The sequence below is a fragment of the Rhopilema esculentum genome, chromosome 18 (genome assembly GCF_057945365.1).
Source record: "Rhopilema esculentum isolate cy_ngs chromosome 18, ASM5794536v1, whole genome shotgun sequence".
In the NCBI taxonomy this organism is placed as follows: domain Eukaryota; kingdom Metazoa; phylum Cnidaria; class Scyphozoa; order Rhizostomeae; family Rhizostomatidae; genus Rhopilema; species Rhopilema esculentum.
This window is the reverse complement of record NC_142832.1, coordinates 2,011,401-2,034,557: the sequence shown is the minus strand read 5'-3', so window position 1 is coordinate 2,034,557 and position 23,157 is coordinate 2,011,401. Positions and strand designations below refer to the sequence as shown.

Here is a 23,157-nt window from a genome sequence, read left to right as displayed (position 1 = left end):
ACGATAAAAAATTGTTTTATAAAACATTTTTGACATGGCCCATCAAAAACTAACCACTTTTTTTCTGTTATACTCAGTTCTCATACAAAATCCTGTAATGTTTTCTTATCATATTACAAATTGAATAATTCTCTGTATTCTTATTTTCACTAAGGTAACAAGCCTACAAACAGTTGCTAGGTAGATATTAAAAAGATCTTTTGAAATATATCTCATATGCTGCATTAAAGAATCTTTTGTGTTTCGAAAGAAAGGGCACAAACACGTTCATTGGAGCATGATGTTGTAACTGTGGGAACAATTTTTCTATAAAGGATAAATTGGACTTGGTTAGGAAACCATGACCGTGAAATGCAACAACAGGCAAATTGATTTATCTGAGTTTCTCCACAAAAGATTGTTGAAAAGATAAGGCAAAAATCGAAAAAATCAAGTGACCATGATTTTTGAATTAAGGCAATAATCACCACACCTACTAGGTAAGGTACATTCAAAAATCAAAATATGACCACGCTGCTACGCAAAATGTGACGGCGAGGTCAATAAATTCGCTTAAATTATCTTTAAAACAGAATTATTTTCCGAACAATAAATGTTATTAATATTCAATTTTGCTGTCTGTCTCCAACCTGGCTTACACCGTTGATGATGGGAGCATTTAAAACAAAAATAATTAGATATCGCAAATAAAAAATTTACATACCTCAGCGCCACTCGTACTGAGGAATCGTCCTTCTCTGTAATAAGCGTCATTTTTGCCAATTTTTGTCAAAGGTATCAGAAATACATCCACAGCGCGATATTTACACTCGAAATCCCCGTCGCCCGGAGCTCCCAACAACCTGTCTTCCAAAATTCAGTTTTTGAAGATAACACCCCTGCGTCGCCAAGAAATTACTCTATTTTTCCACATATCTGAATCTTTTTACTACTTGTACTTTTCTGCAAATTTCAGCTAGGATCTGGGCTAATTATTTTCAGCGAAAAAGCAAGTGCTCTCAACCTTTTCCTGCCAGCCGGTTTGAATGGCCTAGCCCACTTGAGGAATCCACTTGATGCGCTAAATCTTTCTGAACGAAAAAACAGCTACAGATATGATTCTTCATCTGTTGTTTACATCTGTCTCCCTGTCTCAAGTATCTTGAATCCTTCAAGGGGTCAAAATTAGGCTCTAGCTTTACTGCAGTCTCAAGCAACGCAAGACCCGCTCATTTATTTTGCAAAAATGCAAATTTGTAATTCCTTAAAAGTCGAAAACGAGGCTGTGTTTAACGATCCAAGAGTGATTGGAAACTGACGTTCGAATAATTTTCTTCGAACTAAAATCATCCCAGGGACGCCAGAGAAGGGGGGCGCGGGGGTCAATGGTAAAATGGCGGTTAGTAGAAGGAATTAGTAGAAGCTGGGAGTTATCTTTAAAATGCCCTTTAAATCAAGTCTGCCCCCCTTGCCCCTTGGTCGTTCCGGCATCCCTGATTATGCCGTATTTTCTTTAAAGAACGCCGCGGCGTTTATTAGAAAATCAAAATTTTGGATGCGGCGTTCAATAGAGGGCGACATTTATCAGAGGGCTGTGTTTGGTACACAATGAAAGGTTTGACAAATGAAAAATGACAAGAAAAGTGCGATGAAAAAGATAAAAACAGACTTAAACAATGTTGTCTTTTTCAAAAACACATTATAAAGGTTGTGTGAAAATTTTTTGAAGTTCACTATGGAAATGTCAAGGAATGCCAACATCCCTCTCTTTGCGAGAGCCTTCGTCTCAATTACACAACAACTTTAATAGCTTTCAAATAGTAAGTGTATAAGCGATTCATTACTTCCGGCGTTCAGGAGAGGGCGGCGTTTATCAAAGAGCGGCGTTCATTAGAGGAATTGCGGTAGTTGTTTTTTATCAGAACTAGAACTAGTCAAAATACACTCCCCTCATGAAAGTACCCTGTTCTTATAGCAGGCCAGTGAAAACTTGAGCACAAGTATCTGAACTTAATATCTAAGTTCACGACGATGTGCTCGAGCTCTAACCTTTCTTAAAAAAAGCATTAATGTTATATAAAAGATTATCTGTTTTTAAATCTTTTCTACATGTGAAAGAGATAAGGGGTTTTTTTTCTTTATTTCCGACTTAGGGGAAGGAGAATTTTTCAAAGGTATAAATTTTATCGAAACTTATCGAAACATTTTTAGGTCGGGATGAAGTGTGAATATAAGACATGATGTTTTTTTGGATTTGTGTGATTTTATTGGTTGTAAATTCCATTTCATATTTTCATTTCCTATATCCAATTTTTTCCTATTCATATTCAAGTATTTAGAGTCCCCATATCAGTTATTTTCTATTTTTGGAGACGATTGGGGTTTTTACCCTAGCCACGTTTTCTAGCAACAAGAACCCTTCAGCTCGTGATTGATTCAAGACTTAGGAGTTGTTCAAAACAAGATGACAAACAGAAAACACACAAGTTTGTAAGGCAAAATGAATATATAAATAACTAGTACAATCCAAAACGGAAATTCTTTTCGCCTTAATGATAATATCATTATAAGAAATGTTTCTCTGTTTACTTGATATAAAAAATCTAGTTAAAGACTTTAACGAAACTAACAATTCTGAGTCTGTAACCAAGGTAGGTTCTATACCAACAAAAACCTGAATTCCAAGAAGCTTGCTTTTGTTTTGACACCAGCAGACACGAAGGAGTTCCAAGATACCCATGTATCTTTCATCTTTTCAGATTCTAGCTTTCATCGATCTTTCGTCTATTAAATTAAAACAACCATTTAATTCATTATTCAGTTCAACAGAATAAAAACATCTTTCACAACACTTTTCATATTTGATGCATTATGTATGGTTATTCATTGAGATGAAGAGAAAACAGTAAATAAATAACCAATTAACTAACTAACTAACTAACTAACTAACTAACTAACTAACTAACTAACTAACTAACTAACTAACTAACTAACTAACTAACTAACTAACTAACTAACTAACTAACTAACTAACTAACTAACTAACTAACTAACTAACTAACTAACTAACTAACTAACTAACTAACTAACTAACTAGCTAAAGGAAAGTAGCTCTCTAAATAATTGAGAAACAACAAGCTTGCGAAGTTATTTATTGGGTTAATCCTAGTACTAACTTCCTAAATAAGAGGCATTGACCCATTAGCCGTTTCAGAAACAAGGATTACAATAGCTCGATTCCCATTCCCGAGGTTCAAACTTCATAAGGTGTCTGAGTTACTATGAAATGCTCCTGACATTAGGCCTAGAAAGATTCACTTTGATTATATTTAGGATGCTAGATTAGAACCCCTCCATTGCCTCTGCGAGAAACTAGCCAGCCCAAAAGAGAGTTACTTATTACATCCCTGATAACCCACGACTGCCCCAGCAGGCAAACAATGTCCTTGAGTCAAACGTCTCCAGGTTTATTCGGTTCACAACTTAAACCGAACAGGCCTTGAATTCAAAGTATTAAATCCAAAAGCCACCATGCCTAATAAACAGCATAAAAATGGGCGTCACTGTGGAACCGCAACTGAATAGGACATGTCGTTTCAAATTAAAGCAGGTGGCAAGAGGCGTTATTAATAAACAGGACTGAATCATGCTAATTAAACTAATAAAAAGCGACGTCAGCTGCAGTCTAAAAATTTTTCTTCAATTCGAAGAAGTTTTCTCGGTTCTGACACAAGTGCATATCTATAAGCCCGCTGCTCGTCTCTAGGGACAATGTAAATCCCTCTGGGTGATTCGTCTTTCATGGATGCAGGTTATAAGGGAGAAGAAGAAAATAGTGCTTTTTGACACTACACGACCCTTGACATGCCCATAGCCAATTCTGGTGATAGCTCAGCAAAGCAATCGTTTATATGAAGGAGTCCAACCTGCCTCCTGCCTCAGCACAGAAACGAGACTTATAATTTGCCCCGGTGTCGTGTGTACATTACAAATACAGACATAGCAGAGTACCTCTTGAGAACTTCTAAAATGTAACTTACTCTAGCAAATCGCCATTCGATGCAAAGAATGAAAGATGAAAGTGTTACTTGGCCTAATAAATGACCCGACAAAAAGACTTTAGGTTTTTAAGCCTCTAATTATTGGATGGCTTCCCATCTGAACCCGTTTGCAACTTCATTACTGGGAATATAACATATCGTTGTAGCACAACTCGCCTCTTAGCTCGATTATCATGTTTATCCCGATGCCTCTCTTCCTCGCTATCGGAATCAGACTCGCTTTCTGTTCCCGAGCTTTCATCAGAAGATGACGACGAGGAGGAGCTACTTGAGCACGACGAGCTTGAATCAGATGCGACCCCCGTGTCTTCTTTTATGTCAACCGAATCGGCAACTTTGGCAATTTCTGGTCGATGTTTCTGGAAGAATATATTTAAGATTAGTATGAAAATTGGCATAGATTTTCAAAAAAAATGGCATAGATTTGCATATATTGGCAAGAAAAGGTCTATTTATACAAAAAACTTATTATCTTATAAACTTATTATTGACCACAGCAATTTTCACAAAATTAAAACTACTTGAAAAAACTGAAAATTCATTCGAGTATTTCAAATGAATGTTCATTTTTACGATGGATTAACTTAATCACCAAGTAGAATTTCAAAAAGTCTTAAATCAGGCTTTAAAAGTATAACATTCAAATGACGAAATGAGAATAAACTCGAATAGCCTTCATTATTTTAATCAAACAATTTAAAGGGTTGAAGGATTTATTTTGGATTGTTGGGTTGATCATGAGTGCGTATATGGAATTGGAATTGGATGAGATTTGAGAATGGATTATGGATATCATTCAGAAATCGATTATTTGGAATCCTAACCTCAGTTCATCTATTTCAGTAGAAATTGTTACTTTGAATGATCATTTGGCAAGGTTTCCTTTCATTCTTAAACATTTATGTTACAAAGGTAGGGGAAAGATTTGGCAAGACTTAATCAATTAAAACAAATTAATGATATATACCGATGATTGGTCGATATCTACCGGTTTAGACAAAAAGGGTGCTGAAATCATTTTGATACCTTGCACTATTTGCCTTAGGCATTTTAAAAAAATCAGACTCACCTTAAGAACTTTGTACCACTTTTTTGACAGCTTTGGTCTTCCCCTGAAATTGCGAAGACAAACGGTTTTTTAAAACAGCTTATTGCTGGGAAAAAAATTATTCCCAAAAGATAGAATCTATCCTCTGACGAGGTACTAAAATGCTCGTACCAAGAGGATATAGTTCCCCAGCCCTTCCCTAGGGTCGTCCCTGGATTTCATACCAAAACCAACAGGAATTGGGGATGAATATAAAAACTAGAATGGGCTCTTACCGAACCGTCTTGTGCCAAACAATAGGAAAGCTAGCCACTGAGCAAAAATTTTGCGTCACTGCGCAGGTGTCATCCATATTCATTACCACGTGCCACCATCCACCAGGGACAAACACTGTTTCACCGGGTTTCTGTAATATTTCTAACTGAAATTGCAAACGAAAGATTTAATAAACGACCGATCTAAAAAATAAGGCAGAAAAAAGCGAAAGCATAGCGCAAAATAATGAAGCACTTTCGTCCAGAACCTTTCAGAAGATAAGATATCAGACAACAGCAAAAGTTGTAGGGAAATTTGTTTGTACATAAGGACTTGAAAGAAAGAAAGGCGTTTAAGAATCCGCGTTAAGAAAGGAAGACTTCTTTCTTACAAACCAGAGATACTTTGGACAGACTATTCTATCCTGAAATCAAGTTTGACCATCTTTCCCCAAATATTCGGTATTGAAAACTCGGAATGTATCCCAAGCATTCCGCATTGCATTTCCGTACTCACCGGTTTACAATCAGCAGGCCACGTGGGTAACTGAGTTTTAGGGTAGATTGTTTGAAACCAAATGACAGCTTCATCAGACTGGTCTCCCCCTTCGTTTCTTTTAACTTTAACTAACTCCTTTGGTGTATGTGAAGGAAGCAAGGCCCATCGTTTGTGACCAGATACAAGAGCATTCCAAGCACTTGTTCCAAGTGGGTCTATATGGATTCCGGTTCCTGATCGAGCTGGACCCATTACGAACCATCTAATGGAAAATTGCATCAACCGAGCTACATGCATAATTAACAAAATAAAGTGCAACATTAACTTAAGTTAACCAGAATACTGGAACGTTCACAATTTCAATGAAGATTGAAGGCTTACATCAACTGTCTATTATGCACTATTTAGCTTCTTCAACCGATAAGGAAAAACAGGGGCTGAATAAACACAGGAAACTTTTGTGTTAAATGTTGCGTTCCACACAAGACTGATGTCTAAAAATTGTGTTGATGTGATTTACCTTGGCCAAGAAGAAAAAGTATATTTATTCAACACTTATGTCATACAAGCAGAATAAATTACCTATAAGGAGGGCGCCTCTTTTCTCCAGCATATCGAAACAAATCGTCTACAAAGAATCTTGGAACTTCGTAGTCTTCTAGAATCTTCTTTTTCTTTGGATGCTGCACAGGAAGAGGATTACAATTAGGTGATGACAATAAATGAAATGATTACTATACAATGTGATACAATACAATAAGATACAATACTGTACTGTATTGTACCATACCGTACCGTAATGTACCATACCATACCGTACCGTACGGTACTGCACTGTACTATATAGTGCAGTACGTATCTCATTTTATTGTATCACGTTGTATATTATCATAGTCAAACTTTCAGATACTTGAAATGATAGATTAACTTTTTTGAAATTTCACATTATCTATTCTTCCCAACTTTTCGCTATTGCACATACTTATTTCAAAATATTGAGTATACTTGGCTCTAAAATAACTTTGGCTTCTGAGGATCTACCTGCATCCCACTGGGATGATCCAAATAGCCCCAGAACCTCTAACTCCATCATGGAAGTGTCTAAGGATCTCCATTTTAATTCCATAGGTGCCAACTAACTTTCTACAATCCCAGATGAAAATAATTGAGACTTTTCAAGGAAAGTTTATATTTTCTTTTTCCTTCAAACTTTCCCCCTCCCCCAATTCAATGTTGAATGCATGATTTTAAAAGAGAAATTATAGAACTACAAATCCAATATTGATTCGGGGGGAGGGGGATTTGAATTTACAGGAACAGCGTAAAGTAGAAAATTGCTAAAATGACATTTTGTCTCAACAATTATGTCTGGGATCAATCCCAGGCAAAAATAGTTGAGATTTTTCAAGGAAAGCTGATATTTTCTCTTCCTTTGAAAAATAACTTTCACTCCTCTGCCAACTCAATGTTGAATGCATGATTTTGAAGGAGAAATGATAGAACTACAAATCCAACATTGATTCGGGGAAAGGGGGGGATTTGAATTTACAGAGGCGACACAATGATAGAAAATTTCAAAATTGCATTTTGTCTCAACAATTTTATCTGGGATTGTGGTCTCTAAGGTGGAAGAAATTTTGCTTCATTTTTCAAAGATTCATTAAAATCCCTTAGTTTGACTCCTGAAATAATTTCAAGATAGCAACATACCTCTCCAAAAGATCCATCAAATATATAGAGAGGACTATCATCTCTTTGCATCCGAACGTAATCCAAATAATATTTCATTTTCATTTTCACTGAGTAGCCATCATTGTCCTCCCCTACCTTGAACTTTTGGTTTCTATATTTCTTTACAAGTCTCTAAAAAATAAAACATATAAGCTTGATTCATGGTTTCTTCAGAACTAGGTTTATAAGGACTCTGAATAAATTTACTTTTATGCACATACGTAAAAAGGTTTGAATCAAGAATTTAGAATAAACTTCAACCTTTGTTGGCTTACATATTATTTTTGAATATAAACAAAACTATAAATTTCATCAGAACTGTGAGATGTTTAAGTGTAAACAGAATCTTTTATATTTCACCATGTTATTCAGATTTGAAAACAAGTTGCCCCTTGCCTAAAACAAGTTTGGAGGCTAAGTGTAAAAAGGACTGTTTTATTCTTTTCTGCTCATGCTTAGGAAGAATCCCTATTCCTTATTTGATTAATTCTTAGATTAATTTGATTAATTCAATATCCCCATATTAGGTTAAGCAGTTAATCGACTTGGCCTTGACCCTCCCCATATTTATTTTAAAACTGTCATCCACTCTGGACCACAAAGTTGCTGGAAGAAAACAGGTTATTAGGCCCTTCTGTGAACTTTCAGTGGTTTACATCTATGTTTTCAACATATTAATCTACAATTTTGCATTGGCACGGATCTAGACTCTTATACAGAAGGCAAAGGTGACAGTCAGAAATTGAAAAAATTGAAATATGTTCATGTGAATTTCTGTAACTGAGTCAATTTTAAACAAATTGTGAATCTTCTTTATTATTGCAAACAACCAGCGTGACAGCAGCTTGAAGGAAAGCTTTGTCGCCAACTTTTTTCTACTGGCAACCCTAGGTATGCCTAAACAAATACAAGAATTGAGTTGCTTAAAAAGAAAATTCTCATTTGTCATCTCCTCTGTTTATCTGGTTGCATAAATCATAAAAAACAAGGTGTGCCAGTCGCATAAGATTAATGGGCTGCACTGACATCATTTCATCATTGTTTTGAGACCCAACCAGTTTAGCCATTGTTTGAAAACCTTGGCCGAGAAGTAAAGGTTTTAAGCTACTCCTCTTGAGGTAGTTTCCTAGAGAGAAAGGATATTTGGAAACCTAAATATGGACAGAATCATGGCATCCAATACTTTTAGAGACACAAGTATTGAATTTTGATATTCTGAGGGTATAACAATTGTTTTGATGTTATTACAAAAAAAAATTAATCAAATGTATTACAGAACTTCATTTTAAATAAAAAATTCTTTGGATGACAAACAATATTTCGAACAAGTTTTGAGCATAGAAATTGGAATTTTTTCCAAAAAAATTAGAGGTGTGGTCCCCAAAAAGCTTCTGAACATGGTCTTGTACAACAGTTAAAAATATTTCTGGATCCACACCTGTTGTAAATATACTTTGAAGCTATTTTACACAAGAATATCTGGAATGGGATACTGGGCTGTGATTGCATCTAAGCCTATTTGCCTACTTGCATTTATGGGCCTATAATTATATTCTTGCAATATCTATCAATTAAGTACAGCTTTCAAAATAAACCTCCATGGTCTTCAGTACAATACCACATTTACAGTGAAGAGAATTACCTCCTTGATCCATTTCTTTCTTGCCAGCCAATGGTCCTGTACATGGGTCAATACAGCAGGAACTTTGGGGATATCATACTTTTCAACAAACTCATCTTGTGATATTTGTCTGACATCTACTCTTTGAACATTATCTTTAGCAATTGTGTCTTCTAAGGACATGTCAAAGTCAGAGATAAAATTATGCTTTGTCCAGCCAAAATCACCTTTGAGCTCTAGAATGTAATCATTCTTGGCATCAAATATGAAAAATTGGTTAAAAAATAAGTAAAAAATATACATCAGTCAAAATGAATGTTTAAATAAGAATGATTTCATCATTTATCAAACAGAGGGTGCTGGATGCTAGTGTAGCTATGGAGAAATTGTGACATATCGTACCATACCCTACCATACCCTTCAGCACCCTAGGGATAAGTAGGTACCAAATCCTTCTAACACATACCATACTATACCCTACGAATACATACCATGCCATAATACACCATATTGTGTCCTACTTTATCACACATATCTTACATTACCATTATATATTTGTTATTGAAAGAGTCCATTCTTAAAAAATTATTTTGCCTTTGATTGCTTACAAATAATTTTGCATTTCAGTCGATTATAAGCAAACATATAATGCTTCAGTTTTACATATATTGCTTCAGTTTTAAATAAATTGCAATCTCAGATTCCATCTAGCAAATAGCTATCAATCTGATGGGGGTTGAAATCTTCAGGTTTTTTACTTCATCTTATCATAACACTATATTCAACAAACTTCAGTTCAGTATACCAATTTTAAATTACACAACATGATTACATAAAAAAACGTAAAGCAAATTTTACTAGCTAAAGATTGAATTAAAATAAAAGGATATATGATGCTAGAGGAATTCTGCATAAAAGAGAATCCAGTAACTCTAAGCCAATCTAATAAAAAGAACGCACCCCTTTTTACAAAACGATTTGTGAAACAACTATATTTTAATAATGACTATCTTCAGTCTGTTACAATATTTATTTCTAAAAAAGAACGCTTTGAGCTTTTGACAAAACACTTTAGTTTATTATATAATCATAAACACACAATTCTGCGTTCTGTCTGCTGATTTCTTCACATGACATATTTTAAAGCAGTGATTCCTCCGTTGGCTATTGTCCTGCCAAATGACATTATATTTTACGTACTTAAGCTCCTTCCTTCAAAGTTTATACTAAAACTTGCATAGATTGAAATACTATAGAATGTTAATCAAAACCAAGGCTATATAGATACCCTACTTCTATTCTAAAATCAAAAATTTGCGGGTACTTTGAAAATGTCACGCAAGAAAACCGTTGCTCTACGAAAATAGTAAATCTAGGACCTTTTAACAAAAACATTAGACTTTTTTCCGTTCATACCTGGTCGGGCTCTTTCTTTTGCTTCCCTAATCACATAATCGGAACGAGAGCTTTGTCCGTCCTTCATCTTTACTGAGCACATGAAACGAAGAAGTTCCAAAAATTGTTCTCTGCAAAATGCTGTTGTTGTTGTTAGTGGCCAACAGTTGGGAATGTCATAATAATCATCATCATTGATGACACATTGCCCATCAAAAATACAATGTACCCTCTCTTACACATGCCTAATTGTAATTAGACTCATCCCTTTAACACACAAAAATTAAATAAACGTGCTCCCTCGAAAAAAATATTTCAAGACAAATAATTTAAAGATATTCCTCTTCTTAACACTTCAGATGTTGCATGAAATACTGGTTCTCCTGGAATCTCTTGATGATACATTGATGTCAATATCAAGTTCAAAGTTACGTATTTGCTCCATACTCAATATTCCCCTATTCGTGTGCCAACAATAAAACCGCCATATTTACAACCCTGGGTAACAAGGCAAATGAACTAATGAAACGTCCTATTCCTATTAAACGTCTTTTGGATTACTCATAATGATTATTTTTAACCCAGAATTATAGCAATACAGCTCACTACTTATTCCTATTAAAAATGTAGAATTCAAAAAAGAACCTCAAGCAATCGGATGGATTCCTTTATACATACGGTTTTCGAAATAAGTCTTCCCTTCGCTTTTCATAATTTCTAGTTTGCGATGTGATTTCCAAAGATTCAACTGCCTCGCATCTTGAATCATTTGAACTAACTTCACCTTGTCTGTCATAGATGGGGGCATACAAATTATCCCTTTTGGTCACAAAACTTGATAGGTGTAGAGGCACAACCAATAATGCCCCTTGCTGTCGTTTTTCAGAACTTGTTGCGAGGGTGCCCTTTCATTTCTTAGCCCCTGTTTGCATTCCTGCATAATTCTAATGAAAAAGCGTAGTCCTGAGTGTTGAGGCACCCTATCACATGTGATCAAAAGTAGGTATAATGCCAAACCATTCCAAGCCAACAAAGCAACATATAGCATCGTACTTATCGTCATGCTAGAAAAGTTATGACAAAACGCTAAGGGCAATATACAAATAATTAAAATTGAAAGAAAGAGAGTGGAGAGTAGGGAGCTCAGAGTAGCGGTAATAGTGGATAGAGAGTAGCGGATAGAAAGCAAAGAGTAGAGGGTAGAGAAAAGTGAGTAGAGAGTAGTTAGTAGAGAATGGAAAGTGAAGGATAGAGAGAAATAAGTAGAGAGTGGAGAATAAAGAGTAGAGAGTGAAGTGTAGCGAGAAAAGAGAAGTGAGTAGAGAGCAGAGAGTGGAGAGCGAAGAGCGAAGAGTGAAGAGTGAAGAGTGAAGAGTAGAGAGAAGAGAGTAGAGAGCAGAGAGTGGAGAGCAAAGAGCGAAGAGTGAAGAGTGAAGAGTGAAGAGTAGAGAGAAGAGAGAAGAGAGAAGAGAGAAGAGAGAAGAGTGAAGAGAGAAGAGAGAAGAGTGAAGAGTAGAGAGAAGAGAGTAGAGAGCAGAGAGTGGAGAGCGGAGAGCAAAGAGCGAAGAGTGAAGAGTGAAGAGTGAAGAGTAGAGAGAAGAGAGTAGAGAGCAGAGAGTGGAGAGCAAAGAGCGAAGAGTGAAGAGTGAAGAGTGAAGAGTGAAGAGAGAAGAGAGAAGAGTAGAGAGAAGAGAGTAGAGAGTAGAGAGAGAGTAGAGAGTGGAGAGTGGAGAGTGGAGAGTGGAGAGTGGAGAGTGGAGAGTGGAGAGTGAAGAGTGAAGAGAGAAGAGAGAAGAGAGAAGAGAGAAGAGAGAAGAGTGAAGAGTAGAGAGAAGAGAGAAGAGAGAAGAGAGAAGGGAAAAGAGAGAAGAGAGAAGAGAGAAGAGAGAAGAGAGTAGAGGGAGAGTGGAGAATGGAGAATAAAGAGTAAAGAGTAGAGGACATAGAGAAGAGAGTAGAAAGGTCTAGAGTAATGAGAAGAGAGTAGTGAGAGATCGTTTAACCTTTTAATCCACGTTGCTGATTTTTTTTCCAACCCCACAGCCGTGAAGCATTTTTTGAGTCGCATTATTCGAACGACAACATACATTCTATCACAGTGTAACAGTAGCAAAAATTTGAAAGTCGTCCAATGAACGTGCAAATATCTTCTATAAAAACCTCTTTCGAAATTTAAAATATGCAATATTGTGAAATAAATTATGATCTAAATAACAAAATGAAATCAATGCTAATAAGGGTACTACCTAGCATATGAAAACATATTTATCTAAAATCTAAAGATCTCATGTCATGAAATTTTCAAAGGGGGTGTACTTCACTAGCTTTCATTTTGGAAAAATGAACAAATATGAATGAAGGTGGGGGTCAGTTCTACACAAGGAGGGGTCCAAGAAAAATGATACTGGGGATCCTTTAGGCGTCTTAAAAGACTGTGCAGGGGTGTAAAACAATTTGTACATCCTCATAAGCCCTTTATCTTTCTTTAACTTTAAAGAGCTTTAATAAGAGAGCAGGGTGGGATTAGTAATAGGGTATCTTGAGTCTCTGACTGATTGGAGCTTTACCTAATTTCGATGAAGAAAGATCAGTAAAACACTTCAATGTCAAACACAGCCCCCTGACAAAACCTTGCCCGACTTTTATAAAGACAGCTATCAAAATGTGACTTGAAAATTTAGATTATAAGAAAAATAACTCTCTAAAAACGTTGAAATGCAAGAAGATGATTCAGGGAGCAGAAGTTTGCGCACGCCTGGCCACCCTGTCTAACTGGTCCATTATGTCTCTGTTAACCTTTTTTCCATGTTCAATTATTTCGGGTGGAAACATAGAGATGATGGCTTCGACCTAGGATCAATAAGATAAAACTTCAACGTAAGTGAATAAATATTGCTTTTCAATACAAATTTCAGCTTTCAAAAATAGATAAAAACAGAAAAGTCAACAGAAAGAATAATGGTTTATTTGTGAAGGATGCTCAATATTTGTAATTCTATGAAAGGAATTCTTGGGAAAGATTACTGCTGGAGTCAAGAAAGATGTTCATCCTTCCTCCAGTTGATGAGCTAGAGCCTTCGACCCTTCTCCGAAGGATAATGAAAAAGGAATGATCTGGGTGAGGTATTCCGAGCTTTCTGTTTTCTTTGACCTTCCTAGAGTTCATCAGCCATGGAGTAAGAGGGCTTACTTTTCCAAAGAAAGCTGCTGCTGAGATTAAGAGAGCTCAAATCGTATGATTAACAAACTTAAGAATGGAATGATAGGCCCATCAATGCAATGAATTCCAAACTACAGAATAAGATGACATACCTGGCTGTTTGGTGAATATGAATCCAAATCTGCAGGAATATCAGGCCTTCGCACATTACCTCCTTTGACAATTTCTTCCATCACTTGTCTACAACGAAAGCAAAGTTGACCGATAATATTGATGTTTATTGTTTATATCGATGCAATTACTGAATTGACAGAGCCGAATTAAGGTGGTTGGTGCTGCAGCAATTAAGAATTAAGGTTGGTGCAGCGAATTAAGAATTAAGGTTGGTGCTGCAGCATTAGAACCATTCCTGAAATAGGCCCAGATGAAAACAGACAAGAATTTTTCTTAAGCTTAATAGGCCAAATTATAAACTATTTTTGAACTGCAGCTTCAAGGCCGAAGTTAGCCTTACTCGGGTACTGTAAATTGACCCAGAGAAAGCGACTGGATTGAATTCGATTAAAAGCCTCAAAAGAACGAAAGGCCATGTATCTAAATGATTTGAGAATCTTAACGTATACTTTTCAGCAAACATTGTCACTAGAGAATACTGGTCAAGGGCGATACTGGACAGCTTCATGCCAGAAAATACATTACATAGCTTCCTCAATTCTCTTCTACTAACCTTAATCTCCAGGTGAAAACAAAACTATATCAAATAATAAAAACTATTATCTTTCTTGACTCGGCCTTAAATTTGCGATTGGTATTTGGAGAACAAGGCACACCAGCAATCGCGATCCCAGAAAAAGATTGAATCAAAGCCTATTTATTGTCAGAATATTAATAATACTTTACTTTAGATTTTGCGAATTCCAGACTTGGCTGCTGATTGCCATAGTTTCCTCTCTGTTATAAGCCTTCAGAAATAAAGAACAAGAATGAAAAGTTTTCAATAAAGAAAAAGATGAAATATTTAACAATTTTTCAAACACAGAGAAAGAAAATAATAAATTTCAAGCTTTGAAATTAGTTTGTTTGTATTTTGAAAGGAATTTTATCGTCAATTGTCTACTTAAATGGATTTTCAAAATCAAAGTCTCGTAGTGGTGTTCTTTGCACCTATCACCTTCAGCTTTTTCCTGCTTATTTGGCTGATACAAAAACATCAAAATGAGACTTTAAGTTTACTTAATAAGAATTCATCAGTTCAGACACGTTATGGTAAACGTCACAAAACCTTTACGTGTGGTAACATCACATGTCGTAAAGTTTCATGATATGCATATGAATACGTATATAATACATTGAATATATATCATAAAGCTCTGGCTGAAGCAATAGTTTAGCAGTGGAAATACCTGATGAAACCAGCCAGTTGGAATGAAAAGCATTTCACCTGGCATTTGAACAAACTCTAGCGCCTTTGCATGCTTGAACTTGGGGTATTTAACAACATCATAATCAAACGTATCTACAGGGCTCTGATACTTGGGGCAGTCAAGGGGGAAGCCAGATTTCCTTCCAGGGGGAACATACAGCAAGTGGTCTTGTCCAGGAGGGTAAAGCTAGAAAATAATTGTAGGATCATAAGCTTTATTGAAATTATTGTGTCATTGAAATAACAAAGGGCCGAGTAAAAAGTAAGATCTTTAACCTGGTCCGGTGATTTTTTCCAAAAGGTGCCCCTTTTTCTAAGCTTTACTGTCATAAGTTTGAGGGAAAAGGGCAGTGGCGTCGCGTGACCATCCTCGCTGGGGGGGGGGGGGGGGGTGTGAGAGATGCAAAACCAAATATTACCAACTGAAATTCTTTTGTTACATTAATATTTTGTTATAAATCTAATTCTACCAACGAGTTTTCTGAAAGTTGGGGGGGTGTATAGCCTCCCACACAACCCTGTATGCTACGCCTCTGAAAAAGGGCACCCTTTTTTAGAAGTACAGCTCTGAATGAGGGTGGACACGCCGGAATTACACAAAGCAAATTACATGTTTGCCTCTGAGACCTGTGATACTAATCAGCACACGATTCCAAATTCCACTAAGCAAGATAAAATCTCTATAATACAGAAAGGGATATGGCAGCCAGATGTAGGGCAGCCAAGAACAGAAATTTCCAAGGGAGAGATTTGTCTTTTTAGGCACCTGATAAACGTTCCCTCTTATTGACTTTTCAAAATTTTCTCTATCCCCTGCTCTAGTAAGGACCTCCCCGCTTAGCAAATTTGTGACAAGACCATTTTGTTAAAACTTCAGTCTGTCTTTCAAAGTCTGTCTTTTTCAGGGTCTGTCAAATCCTTCAAAGTTTTTCTGACACCCCCAATCGATGTTCTGGTTTGATATGGTCATACTTGTGAGGGGGGGGGGGCTCCAGAGCAGCTGACGCTCCCGTTGAACTGGTCAATATGAAAAACTTTCTTGAATGAAAAATCATCCCTCGAGGCCAATTCCCTTTTTACAACAAACAGAAGTAGAACGATTTTAATGACATCCTCATACAGAAGCTTAAATATAAAAATAGGGGTAAGATTAACTAAATTTAGGGCACCACTTTACATGTGCAGACTAGAATATTGAATTTGAAAATCGCAAGTACCTCCTGCATTAGAAAGCCGTTCAAAATATAATTAAGAGAATCCCTTTTTCTTTACATAAAAATCTTACGTCTCTTCAAGAAATGATTTAAACAATTCAAAGAAATAGGATAGCTTCTGATATAAATATGTTGCGTTCTGATTTGTGCAGCTAAATGAAATATTAGGCTTTCAACCCAGATACATCTATGTCGGAATTCTAACCCTGTTTAATGATTTTATGAGAGAGAGCATTTATGTCAGCCAAGAAAACAACGAGCCGCTAAATCTCACAAAAAAGTCCATTTGCTTATCGTTTGTAGCTTCTTTGCTTGGACGGTTACTTTGCATTTAGGAACTTAACGCAATAAATAGCATTTTAAAGCCCTTTATTTTGAAAGATTTACCAAGTTCATTTGAGCGAGAAAACATCTTACACAAAGGCAACAAGGCATGCCAAAATTACATGGAGCCTCTACCAGCTTGAGTCGTGTTTTCATCTTATATTTTTATCTCCCAATTACTTCTTCTTCTGTTCTCCCTTCCCCTAAACATTTTTGATGATCGAATTGAAGAGCTCGAAGCCAACATCACGACAGCAAATACTATCGAAACTTGGGAACTGGGTTTCCAGAAATATTTTAGAGGCCACAGGAAATAATGTCAAACACGATAGACAATTCAGATAAAAATAAATTATTTCTTGAGTTATCATAGCAAGGGAAATGAATAACAAGTTATGATATACTTAATAAAATTTAATACGTTCCCAGAAAGAAAAAATTGTTTTTGAAGGCATGGCTTACCTTCCATTGTTTTCTGCCACTTATAACTGCATTGGTTCCAGTCCAGTTGTAAGGATCTACAGCAAATACGAATAACGAACTATTCAGTGGGTTTTGTGGCATAAGCAAGAAACTGATGGGTAAATGATCTATCAATAATTCAATGATACCACGATTTTTATCAGAGCTGTGTTTAGGTCCACGAATGAGATTACAGCCAAAATTCTGACAGTTTATTCAGCATTTTGGCCTATTTCAATTAACAGTTGGGTATACATATTTCTTGGCTTTGGGTTTTCGAGCAATGTTTTGAAACTCTACACTTTTGAGAGTGTAAGATGAACAGCTTCCGTATGTTTCAAAATTTCTGTTTTCTCCAAAGCCATTTTTTAGACTCTGCACTAACACAAAAAGTTCACAGTCTATCTTTTTTGTGGTGATTGTATTTGATAGATTGATTGGAGTCGTTGGGTTGAATTTATTGTGAAAAATCTGTTAAGGCTCGTGATATACAGGTAACGATATAAAATTCTGGTCCAAAACAAGTGGCAATTAATCGTTTAAAGGAACTCATGTTCTCTGCTGATATCAAATTCATTTGATAAGCTGGTAAAGGGCTCACAACAGTTTTACGACAGCTTTGCAAATTGATATGGCTAGTGAAAGACCTGAAGTTCGCTAACAAATAACTGCTGTTTGGGTCTAGTTTAAGATATCATTCATTTGCTGGGACCAGAATCTGCCCTCAAGTGGCCAGATCTCAGCCAATTTCAACAATCTTACTTGATTTTGCACAATTAGAAAATTTTTGGTGGTCTTCAGATTATAAATTCTAAATTCAAAAGGTATTTGCAAACTAGAATCGCCCGGTTCTATACACTAATAGCAGATATTGTAGATAGTGGAATATGATATACCATCCAAGAATAAATTGAAAGCATAAACATATGTCTCATACCAATATGAAGAGTTGATCTTGAATATTTGGTACCCCAAAGCAACATTGCATTCCATGGCCTTATCTCTTCTGGCAGCAAGGAAAAGAAGTCCTCTTTCAAATAAATCTGCAAAAGTGGGATAGACATGATCTTCTACAAGAAACATCGAGCTACTCATGTCTTTAGGATAAATAGAGTTGGGAAAACGATCAGAAATAGGTACAAAGGCATGCAGAGAATTGCTCGTTGCCAAAAATCTGTTTAAAGGGGGCAATCGCAGCGAACATTCCATCGTTTTCGATAAGGGGAGGTATGGTAAAAAGTACCCTCGTCAAACTTTAGCTTACTTAACAAGAGCGCTTAGTTCCCGCATCCCCTAAATACGTGACCAATTAAGTTTTATACATACTTTTCTTTGCATAATATATTTTGAATATATAAAAAACATAATTTGTCTTTTTCTTTGTAAAACTAAATGCACACAAAATGTTTGAATATATTGGCGTCATTGTGTTCATTACTGGATCTGCAAACTTGGTGCAATCTTACAGGGTTTCCTGAATGAATAATTATGCAGTACACACCGGTGTATCAATGTCTTTAAGCAATTCAGGATTTCGAAACATAAACACTTCATCTTCAAGATATGACCATTGGCTGCGGGTTGATTCTCCAATGTGTTGTAAGAAAACACCCAAAGGGGCTGCAAGGCCTTGTCGTTGGTGCAGTTTTCCCTAAAAGAGAATTTAACAGATGTCCATGACAAATTGGATCTTCACAGTCGAAAAGTTTGATTGATTACTTTTGGTAAGGGATAAGTATTAAAAAGAATATGTGGATCTAGAAGTGTGGTTTAAGTTTGAAGTAGAATGTAAGAAAGCCTAAGAAATGCAAGGATCTAAAGGGGTTGTCCAAGTTACATTCATTTGTTTCAATAGCATATTTCCGCATTTCCATGATACACCTCTGGTCCGTTACCACAAACAGTAAGCGCACTGCTCGATAAACTCTTTTAAAGCGGAAGGAAATGGCCGGGAAGTACATCAGTCTTCTTGGAAATTAATGAAAAGTACACGGAACCAGTAAAAATCCCAAGGTTCCGTCAAAATAAAATTCTTCTACGTCAGCTTGCTTATTAAATAATATTTGGTTAGATGGCGGATGGATTTGCTCTAAGCGTCGTTTTAGGATCTTCAGAAAAAGAGAAAAGGAGATAACGAATCGCATAAGAGATAAAAGATGAAACAAGATTCAAGGGAGAGAAAAAGCAAAAAGATGAGAGTATAGAATGAGAGAAGGACAAGAGCAAAGCATGAGGTCATTTGCTTCCGTTTTTGTAGTGATACTGCTTCGATGATCGATGAATTCTTTTCCTTACTGTCAATAGCGGTTTGACCTCTTATCGTATGACCAATTTTTAATTTCCGGCAACTATATATGTGACTTATTAACTGACCCAAGTCAGTCCGTTTATATATTGGTTTAAAGAGGTCGTAGAAAATTGGGTACTTAATCCGTAAAAAAGATGATCCGCATTGGCGCCCAACTTTTAATGTTTACAATTTTACTGCTAAATGTCCAGCAAATCCACTCAGAAGAAGTAGACGATCATGATGACGATTCAGTTATGGATGGAGAATGGAAACAGGGTGTAAGCATGGAAGAGAAGCGCCGCAATAGCGCAAACGAGGAGAGCGATTTGAACGATGACGAACAAGATGCTCCTGACAGTGAAGAGGAAGAAAAGCTAGGAAGGTATCCACGATCAGCACATGCGTTTGCAGGCAGAAGACGTCGCCTTTACGCAGGAGGACGCTCTGGGAGAAGACGAAGAAGACGTTCTTGGTGGAGATGAACCACTGTGAGTTGGAAGAGTTAGACTGTAACCAAACTCTAACCAATGTTGATTCTGCAGCCATTGCCTTAAATGCAGTTTGATGATTTTGCTATTTCTATAAACAGTAGTGTAACCATCTTTCTAAAGACGTTTACCAAATATCCTTGTGTACAATAGGATTTGAAGATTTTAAGAGTTATCTTGTGTAATATAAGAGCATTATATGTTCACTTTAACCAATTGAAACAACGATATACACTTTGTGAAGATTTTTAAGATTATATATAGTCTTGAAACAGACTCTGAAATTATTTCGTTATCTAGAACCTTAGCGCAAGTGGTACGTTCCGCCGTGTTTTTTCATAGATATCTCAACAAATTTAGGTCTTATGATTGCTTTCCTTTTTTTCAAATATCCACATGCCTCTCAGTTTTCAAATCTAATCTTAACCACAACCGATTGCTTAGTCCAAAAGATATTTGATAGGATAATTGGTTGTGGGAGGCATGAGAAGAAAATTAAGACATTATTGTACTATCAAGGGTTATCGAGGAACATTCCTACAAAATAAAACAATTCAACAACGAAACAGTTATTGGAACATTATTCATGATTATAGTTTTAGGCACAGTACAATCTGGGCTATTAAGTAAATGATGGCCGATGCAAGAATCATATTTTTACCAATGATACCAGATTTAAAACTAACAGAAAAAAGTCCCATGTAAACGAATGGTTTAAAAAAAGTTTCCATTATTTCTTTATCAAAACTTTTAGTTGAGGCCTGAAAATCGTTTGATCTGTTAAGCCGATATCGTTGCTTTGCGGTTGTGGTCGCATGTCTCATTTACAATATCGCATTGCACATCCATGTATCCAATGTATGACTTTGTTTATTTATTAACCTTAAGGCTTCAAATGACTTGACCCGGATTACAGTGTGGTTTACCTTTACGAGTGTACCTTGCAAGTGCGATCAGTAAAATCCCGTTTTCTCCGGACAAAAAATTCCTCTACATACAGATACGAAAAAGCTATTTTGAACCCAAAGAACCAATAGAATGGCTCAAAAATTTGCACACGGCCAGGAAAGATGTCTGGTAAGCAGAGTGTCTCAAATTATTTGTATTTGCTCTGGCCCGTCTTTTATAGCCAAATACAATTACAGGAGTTTAGAAAGATTGATTACCATTCTGGACAGGGTATAGTTTCATAGGAAAAAGGAATTTGAAAAATCTGACATACATTTTGGTAGCTCAGGATCTGCGCTTTCTGCTGATTTAAGCCAAATTTTGTTACTTTAAATGCAAGGGTACAAAATAGCTTTAAAGGTGGTACACTCATTTAAGCGATTCATTTGCCAGGAGGGCATCATTTTACGATATTTGCCAATTATTTTGATTTGGTTGGAATCTCCACATTCTTGTGCATCAAATGATTATCGAATAATCCGATTCCGTTAATAGTTTGGCTTTTAGAGAGAGAAAACCAAATATTGTGTCAGAAACGTTTACCGTAACCTTAATGCGATCACCAGGCAACTCCTTTAATCTATGTTTACAAAAGTTTCATAAAATGTGAATGGAATATTACACCAAAAACGTCACTTACCGAAATCCCTTTGAAAGCTATGACTTCACTGCCATAGTTTGACATGAAAAAGTTCTTGCTCCATTTCCGCATAGCTGGCCAGTTCTTCATCGCATCGGTAACCAAAACAGGCCTACAACAAAATTACCAAAACATGTAATAAAACCTCTTCGATGATACCTGCCTAAACAAATAAACTACAAAATGAAAACTTAGTCTTTCGTTGTAAGAAGAATGGAGTTGTTTTAAACCTTCTGACGTCACAAGCGACAAACCTAATCTGTAAATGAACCCCTTATAAAAAAAGATTCGAAGTCTTATATCAATATATTACACTATAGAACACTATCGATAACAGCGTCTATCCCTCTGAAAATACAAAATGCTGTTGTAATGATAAGAATCAATGAATATTTTCAGCTAAAAATTTATATCATCTATGAAAGTAATGGTGAAAATTATATTATATAAGGCACCTATAGTAGATTAGGTTAAGGAGCATAAATAAACTACTAGGTTCCCATTCTGGTGTAAACATTGGCATAAATCGAGCTGACTGACTAGCAAGCCAACCTAGTTTATATTTCATGGTGTGATGTCATCGTTTGGATGATAGCTCGTGAAAATTGACGCGTTTAATTCTTATTTTTGTATCTTTCTTTTGCACTGTGAAAGTGGGCCAAAATCGAAATGATTTAAAAGGGTCAACAAACCCCCTCCTCCCCCTCCCCCCCCGCCCCCGCCCCCGCCCGCCTGTCATAACTAAAGCCAAGCTGACTTCGTTTCTTAACAATTGGAATCAAATGAAATCTATACCTGTACAAAATTTCTGTTGACCTCCTGTAAAGTCGTCTACTTATTTACATGCGACAAAGAGGAGTCGACCAATCAAAACAAACAACGTGCTACTCACCATTTTGCATCATAAAGTTCTATAAACTCGTCCAGGGACAAATTTGACCGCCGATCGATTCCTCTGCTTATGTTGAAATCAGGAAAGGCAACCCTTTTGAATTCGTATTCCTCTCGTTTTGATCCTCCCTCGCAATATCCATAGGCCCATAACAGCCCAAGAACAACTCCAGCAACCAACAACAATCCTGTGATAATCCAATTGATTTTGCTCGAACGAACACTTTTCGTTTTTCGCTTAGGCACTGGTTTGACATTGTCTGCATTTGTGCTAGATTCCTTCGCCGTTTGTTTTTCTTCCAATGCTTGGTGGTTATTCTGCTTTGCAGATGACTTGGTTCTGCGCTGTTTAGCTGTCATTTTTTACTCCAAACTCAAATTTACTGGATACAACGATGCATTACAGCAAGGCATATACAACGGCCTAACGGTTTTAATCGTGTACTTGACCAAAATAGAAAAGGAGGACTTCGTCTTTGTTGACAAACTATAACCTGCAGTTTGCCTACCGACTTGCAGGTGAAAGTAATCTATCACATAAAAAACGGTCAAGAAGTTGCCATGCTTCGATTCAAGAAAAACAATGAACTTAAGGTTAATCGCGTCGGTGAATTTATTGTTATCTAAAACGTTGTCTTCCTGTAAGGGGCAAGGGAGAACCTTTTCCGACTTGGGAAGTGTAGAACTGGAAATGGCTGTGTGTGAACTTACATAGCATAGAATTTTTCC

The 23,157-nt window shown here is 36.4% G+C and overlaps 3 protein-coding genes across 6 annotated transcripts in view; all 3 read right to left on the bottom strand.

Annotated features, from left to right (window-relative positions):
• LOC135696776 (kinesin-like protein KIF21A) overlaps positions 1-1,240 on the bottom strand; it is a 38,956-nt gene extending 37,716 nt beyond the window's left edge. For 2 of the 4 annotated variants that reach the window (XM_065216285.2, XM_065216286.2), the window contains exon 1: positions 704-1,240. In XM_065216285.2, coding sequence (XP_065072357.2) covers positions 704-753 — 50 coding nt within the window. In that variant the 5' untranslated portion in view covers positions 754-1,240. The remainder of the gene's footprint in view (positions 1-703) is intronic. The other 2 variants (XM_065216287.2, XM_065216288.2) reach the window with 1 other exon arrangement.
• A 1,226-nt stretch (positions 1,241-2,466) lies between these two features.
• Positions 2,467-10,756, bottom strand: LOC135696741 (bifunctional arginine demethylase and lysyl-hydroxylase JMJD6). The gene is made up of 9 exons (XM_065216233.2): positions 10,610-10,756; positions 9,215-9,429; positions 7,552-7,704; positions 6,424-6,524; positions 5,860-6,103; positions 5,364-5,509; positions 5,110-5,152; positions 4,197-4,399; positions 2,467-2,763 (listed from the first exon to the last, which is right to left on the bottom strand). The coding sequence occupies exons 1-9, from the start codon at positions 10,689-10,691 to the stop codon at positions 2,742-2,744; spliced, it is 1,209 nt and encodes a 402-aa protein (XP_065072305.1). The 5' UTR covers positions 10,692-10,756; the 3' UTR covers positions 2,467-2,741.
• A 1,959-nt stretch (positions 10,757-12,715) lies between these two features.
• LOC135696740 (uncharacterized) lies at positions 12,716-22,955 on the bottom strand. The gene is made up of 9 exons (XM_065216232.2): positions 22,430-22,955; positions 21,538-21,649; positions 18,673-18,822; positions 18,109-18,214; positions 17,172-17,227; positions 15,152-15,358; positions 14,649-14,710; positions 13,901-13,988; positions 12,716-13,438 (listed from the first exon to the last, which is right to left on the bottom strand). Exons 1-9 carry the CDS (start codon positions 22,786-22,788, stop codon positions 13,319-13,321), a joined length of 1,260 nt encoding a protein of 419 aa, XP_065072304.2. The 5' UTR covers positions 22,789-22,955; the 3' UTR covers positions 12,716-13,318.
• Positions 22,956-23,157: the final 202 nt, after the last annotated feature.